Source organism: Amyelois transitella, chromosome 23 (assembly GCF_032362555.1).
Source record: "Amyelois transitella isolate CPQ chromosome 23, ilAmyTran1.1, whole genome shotgun sequence".
Classification (NCBI taxonomy): domain Eukaryota; kingdom Metazoa; phylum Arthropoda; class Insecta; order Lepidoptera; family Pyralidae; genus Amyelois; species Amyelois transitella.
The window spans coordinates 4,050,882-4,057,059 of NC_083526.1; the positions used below are offsets into that span (position 1 = coordinate 4,050,882).

At 34.4% G+C, this 6,178-nt stretch overlaps 1 protein-coding gene across 1 annotated transcript; it reads left to right on the forward strand.

Annotated features, from left to right (window-relative positions):
• Positions 1-3,447: 3,447 nt before the first annotated feature.
• LOC106130639 (hexosaminidase D-like) lies at positions 3,448-6,178 on the forward strand. Its single transcript, XM_060950893.1, has 4 exons — positions 3,448-3,804; positions 4,132-4,323; positions 4,849-4,961; positions 5,134-6,178. Exons 1-4 carry the CDS (start codon positions 3,448-3,450, stop codon positions 6,095-6,097), a joined length of 1,626 nt encoding a protein of 541 aa, XP_060806876.1. The 3' UTR covers positions 6,098-6,178.

Sequence of the window (6,178 nt, forward strand, 5' to 3'; positions counted from 1 at the left end):
CATCTCGGGCTCCTGAAGAAGAAGAAGAAGGAAGAGGCGAGAGTTCCTCACGTGGTAATTTTTTTTTTGACAATTTACACAGATTGAGTTAGCCTCGAAGTAAGCTCGACACTTGTGTTACGAGATACTAACTCAACGGTACTATATTTTTATAATAAATACTTATATAGATATACATCCAAGACCTAGGCCAATCAGAGAAAGTTCATTTCTCATCATGCCCTGGCCGGGATTCGAACCCGGGACCTCCGGTGTCACAGACAAGCGCACTACCGCTGCGCCACAGAGGTCGTCAATAAACAATTAACAAAACTATCATCAGCTTCCAGATGGTCTGGTCTAGCGAAGAAAAAACATAGTGCGTGCCAGCTGCTTCTCTTCTCGTGCAAATTATAAAAGTCACTCTTTAGTGACTTTTATAATTTGCACTTTAGTTTTTTTTTCCTTTGAAAAGGATTTCAAACTTGGGATTCTTCTTTTTGGCGATAGGTTAACATTCGTCAGTCACTATTTGACTCTCAATTGCATCGCTAAGCGTGTAAATGTGGCCTTCCAATCATTTCGAGATTGCTGCCTCTGTATACCCCGTAGTAAAGACATGATTAAATGACTATAATGTATCATTATCAGTGGCTTTTAACCACTTATATTTTGTATCAAGACACAGCTTTCTAAATTAAAGTATTGTGAAAACCGAGTTTCCGCCGCGTCGCTGTGGTAATACAAACTTCAAAATGTACATTAATTTTGCTGTGTCCCTGTTGCATTTTAATAGCAGTCATCTACTGGACTAGGACACAGCATACGTACTGTCAGCAAAAGTTGCGGTGGATTGAGAGTTTTATAAAAAATGTGAGCGCTTGCGACAATTTACATTATTATGTTAGTTTCATTTTTATTCTCATGTATAAGTGAATTTTTATTACGAACATTTAATTTTATATAATATAAAGGAAGGTCCATAAAAAATATAGTTTATAGTGTATACTTTTTTTTTGACAACATAAAAATTCTAAGTAGTTGTAAAAAGACCACCTCTTTCCACTTACCACGATCCCTGCTTACTTATTTCGCTTCTCCACATTCATAACTCTCTTCGTGCAAGCTCGTCAGTTTCGGGTACTTTTGACCTGACCTGTTGCTAGAAAGTCGATAAGATTGAGCGCCTGAATTTTTCAGCGAAACACCGGTCAAGTGTAACGCTCTACTCAACGGCGCGTCTCAACGGCGTCATTCTGAAACTAGCTTTAGAACACCCCTAGACATATGAAACCTATAAACCAAATTTCAAATCTCTACACCCAGTGGTTTGATCTGACCGTTTGATTAATTAATAGGTCAGTCAATCAGTCAGCATCTTCTTTCATCCTTATAGATAAACACATAATGTACGTACAGATTACACGTCAGAGAGATACAGTCTATAGCCAAATTAATTTCATTAGTAAATTTCATTAGTAGTAAGCACGGCTAGGACTATTTGTTGCTGACCGTCCTTATAGACGCTTCGCTATTTTGGTGCAAACGGTATATTAATAGGCCACTCAGGACAAAACTTTTTCTGTACTTCTTCTGGAAATTTATGGTCACTAGAGCTCCCTTATTTCTTATGAAAGTTTCTTAGTACCTACTTGAGAGAATCCATACCTATAAATATATTTTGGGAAATGATGACCTACTGACTTATTTTTCAATGCCAAATCGAAACGTTTATTCGGTGAATTGATTCATTCATGTGTTAGCAGAATCACGAAGATCAGACGGGAGTTGCTAACACATTCCTTGATCGTGATCATATACGGGCTCTTTTGTCTAGGGATAGACAGATACTATATCCTTTCATTTGCCACCACATCTTTTGTTTTGGTAATCCATATTTTATCAATATTTTTATGCGAGCAAGTGTACCTGATTTGAACTATTCTCAGACGTCTCCGATTTGATCATGGTACGTTTGACGGACATTTCCATTTACACCTCTTATATTTTAGTTGACCTAATTCCATTCACCTTAACTAATATGACTAAACCATCTTTAGTATTTCTCTAAGATGTATAAGCTATGTATTGCTCTAAGTGAAACCTATTTTGAAAACATTTTATGTGTGATGTAGTAGTGATAGGTAAACACAGAAACTGCAATTTCTAATTTAATTGTACGTGCGCAAAACTATTAATATTAATTGAATTGTAATTTAATGCATGCTTGCATGAAGAGAATTATGAATGTGGATGAAACGAAGGAAGTATGCAGAAATCGTGGCAAGTGGAAAGAGGTAGTCTCTTACTACCCCTAGGTATGTATCGGACTACCGTAAGACTGCCTGCTTCCACTAACCATGGAAATTAAGTTATTATAAAGAAAGTCGTCGAACGTACCTGGATTCAAATCCAATCCCACTGCGGCCATATTCCAATCCAAGTGTGTAAAATTCTGAAAATTTAATAAGAGAAATTCTTATGAAGTAACTGTGAATTTTAACCTAACTATAAATCACGGTCTACAACGCGACAAACTAGAAAACAATGTATGCAAATTTAATTTTCGCTTGCATACAAATTGGCCGGAATTTTGTCGCTTGTATTTCTCAATGAACAACATGGTTTTAACAGTTTTGTTAGTTTATAGCGGAGGAATATGTATTCATTCATTCGAATGTTATTTTTATTATGTTGGTACATATGAATGTGCACGGGTCCATGAGCATCGGTTATTTAGATGTTCATAGGGCGGAAGCCAATATGAACAGGCTCTTTGGTACCTTTTGTTCTAAAGTGAGATATGAAGATGAACCATTGGGATAATTATTATTTATTTGAAATGAGAGTACTAAAGGCAAAACCCCTGCAATGATCTCTTCGGCTCAATCTAAAATACTAACGCCAAAGATAAAAATACTAAAGCGACCACACGGCACTAACTTATATTTGACCATTTGAGTAAAAATTACGACAAAGGCACGAATATGAAGACATAAATGTAATAAAGTATTTCTGAGAATCCATACATGTGCTAAACCAGCTAAGTCTTTTCTACATTCAGTCTTCGTTCCGCCACTCACGAAGTGAAACATAACTCTAAGTTCGCATTTGAGTTTAACCGTTGTTATTGCATAATTTATTTTCTTTATGCAATGTAGCGATGAATTAATTGATTTATGGTTGGTTTTAAAGTCCTATAATTTTCAAAGACGTATTGTGAAAATAGTGCTATTTTATGTATTTTAATTATATGATTGAAAAAGTGAGAATAACTAGATGGCTAATTATTTGTTAAAGTACGTTTAGGACGTATAAGTACATGTTTTTGCGGTAACTGTGGAGATATGAACATTAGTCTTGATGACCTTGATAATCAGTTTAATGGAATTTATACAATTAAGAGATGACTGATGAATCTTTATCAGGTTAATTGGAGAAATTCAAATTTGTTGTTACCGCCAAATAATGCAAGTCATACGATTGAATAAGAAGATTTTCTCAAGACTTCTGATAACAAGATGGACAAGAAGAAAATATATCCTAATTTTTTTCGTAATATTCTTATGTTTTCTTTCAAGTTTTTATACAATCATACTCGTAAGATCTAGTACGATACTAAGTACTCATAAGAGTAACCTTTCATACGTGGTGGTGCATTTGGATTTCAAGAGAACTCCATTAAAATTGGATTATCTGAAACGGCTGCTATATGAGTTAAAGAATCATGGTGCAACTGCGCTTTTGCTAGAATATGAAGATATGTTTCCGTACGAGGGAGAGCTGATTAGTTTGAGAAGCAAACATTATTATACCAAAAAAGAGGTAAATTAAGTTTGAATAGTAGTAAATATCGTCATATCGTCAATCATGATCGATCCAGTACTGGTTAGGTTCCCCTGCAAAGGTTGGAGGCGGTGGAGGTCAGGTGGGAGTCGCGTCGTGCAAAAACCTGACTCATCTAATTCAGGATACATGGTCATAGGCACTCTCCAGAGTGGTGAGGATACAACCGCGACTAAAGCCAAACAGAAGAAGAAGTAATAAATATCATCATCATAGAGTGTTATTTTTCTTGTCATGTCTCTCTCCACATCTTAATACTAATAAGAAGCTGTTGTTTATTTCATATTTTTTGTCTTTTATGTACAGCTTAAACAATTTCTAGAACATTCAAATGCATTGGGTCTAGAGATAATTCCACTAATCCAAACCTTTGGTCACCTCGAATTTGTATTGAAGCACAACAAATTTAGACACCTCAGAGAAAACTTTGCGTACATTGACTCGCTTTGCCCCAGCAAGAAGGAAAGTAGAAGATTAATCAAAAACTTGCTGTTTCAGGTATTTTTTCATTTCAATTTCAATTTTATAACCTTTTGATGATTGAACCTATGGTACATACATACATATTGTCACGTCTATATCCCTTGCGGGGTAGGCAGAGCCAACAGTCTTGAAAAGACTGAATGGCCTCGTTCAGCTATTTGGCTTTATGATGATATAAATAGTGACAGGTTGCTAGCCCATCGTTTAAAAAAAAGAATTCCAATTTTGTAAACCTATCCCTTAGTCGCCTTTTACGACATCCATGGGAAAGAGATGGAGTGGTCCTATTATTTTTTCATTGGTGCCGGGAACCACACGGCACTAATGAAAAAGTTTTGATATATTTAGCTAAATGACTTAATGATATAATTGTGATTAAGAAAGATTGTTAACCCATTGCCTTTCTTGAAACATTTTATTTTGGATATAAACGTGAACAAAAGACCTTTAGATCAAAAGTCTTTTGAGATTGAATGTAGAATTTATTATAGAAATGATAATGGTGAAAATTTATTCAATTGTAATCGAAATCTTTTACAGGTTATAGAGTTCCATAAAAGCATTACTCCATTAAAACACTTTCACGTTGGTTGCGACGAAGTGTACAATATGAATTCTTGTAAAAATTGTGTGGAACGAAATCTAACCAAGTTGTAAGTACTTATCTATATTGCATCAACAACATTTTATAAACAACATTACTACTAAAAACAATTTACCTTATTCTAGTTGTGTTAATGGAGAAACTGGAACAAAACATGTAGCTTGTTGGCTCCCTTTTTCTTTACTGTACTGTACTTTTATGTCTATCATCAAATATTTCAGAGAAATCTACTTGGACCACATTCAAACAGTCACTAACATGGTGAAGGACTTTTCTCCAGGAACGACCGTACTTATATGGGATGATATGCTTAGAACAGTATCACTTACTAATTGGAACATCAATACTAATATTCCAGTAGAACTGGTTTATTGGAACTACGAAAAATCCTTTCAAGTATCGCATGTTAACCTTATGAAATATCATAAAACATTTCCAAACATTTGGATCGCAACAGCATACAAGGGCGCTGATGGTATTGAAAGTGTTCTTCCGAACGTTGAAAAAAGATTCTTGAACCATTTTACTTGGCTGCAAGAAATTTATGACTATACATTTGGAGGTGAGAAAGAAGTGTTTAATTTCAAAGGCATTATTTTAACAGGCTGGTCCAGATACTTTCACTTAGCGCCGTCTTGCGATCTTTTACCTGCGTCAATACCAAGTCTCATATTAAATTTGTTATTAGTCAAAGATTTCATCACAGGTGATTTCACGAGTGCTGTAAAAACTAAATGGTTCTTTAAATTAAATGATCCATCTGGTTACTTTCATGAATATTTGAATCATAAACTGGAAAAGTCACTTCAGTGTGAAAGTGTCGAGGTTTCATTTAGTAACTTTAATAATAAACTAGTAGATTTTGATAATTTACTTCTTAGTAACTGCAATTTTGAAGAATGGAAATTTTACGAACATTTGAAGCAATATTTAGAACTTAATTCCAATGTTGTTACCTCACACAAAGTATCAAAGTACATACAGAGAAATAAAGTCATTAATGGAGAAAATGAAAGTAGTTGGTGCAAAGATGTTTCGAACCAAGTAATTGAAATAAACGCTTCATTAACAAATACCATGAATAAGTACTATGAAACTGACTTTATTGTTGAATATGTTTCTGATAAAATATCGTATCTAACGAAAACTATTGTAAAAAGCTGTGGTATTTTATATAACACCTAAGTTAGGGCTTTTATTATTTATTTCAATAAGTATGCTTTTTTTACTGTATTTTGATGTGTATTGCTGATGTTTTTTAGATGA

What these genes read in the sequence shown, in the direction of transcription:
- LOC106130639 (XM_060950893.1), top strand. Translation starts at nt 3,448, where the DNA reads ATGCAAGTCATACGATTGAATAAGAAGATTTTCTCAAGACTTCTGATA. An exon ending in TCAAAAACTTGCTGTTTCAG is followed by an intron (nt 4,324 to 4,848) that starts GTATTTTTTCAT and finishes AATCTTTTACAG; the next exon opens with GTTATAGAGTTCCATAAAAG. An exon ending in GAACGAAATCTAACCAAGTT is followed by an intron (nt 4,962 to 5,133) that starts GTAAGTACTTAT and finishes CAAATATTTCAG; the next exon opens with AGAAATCTACTTGGACCACA.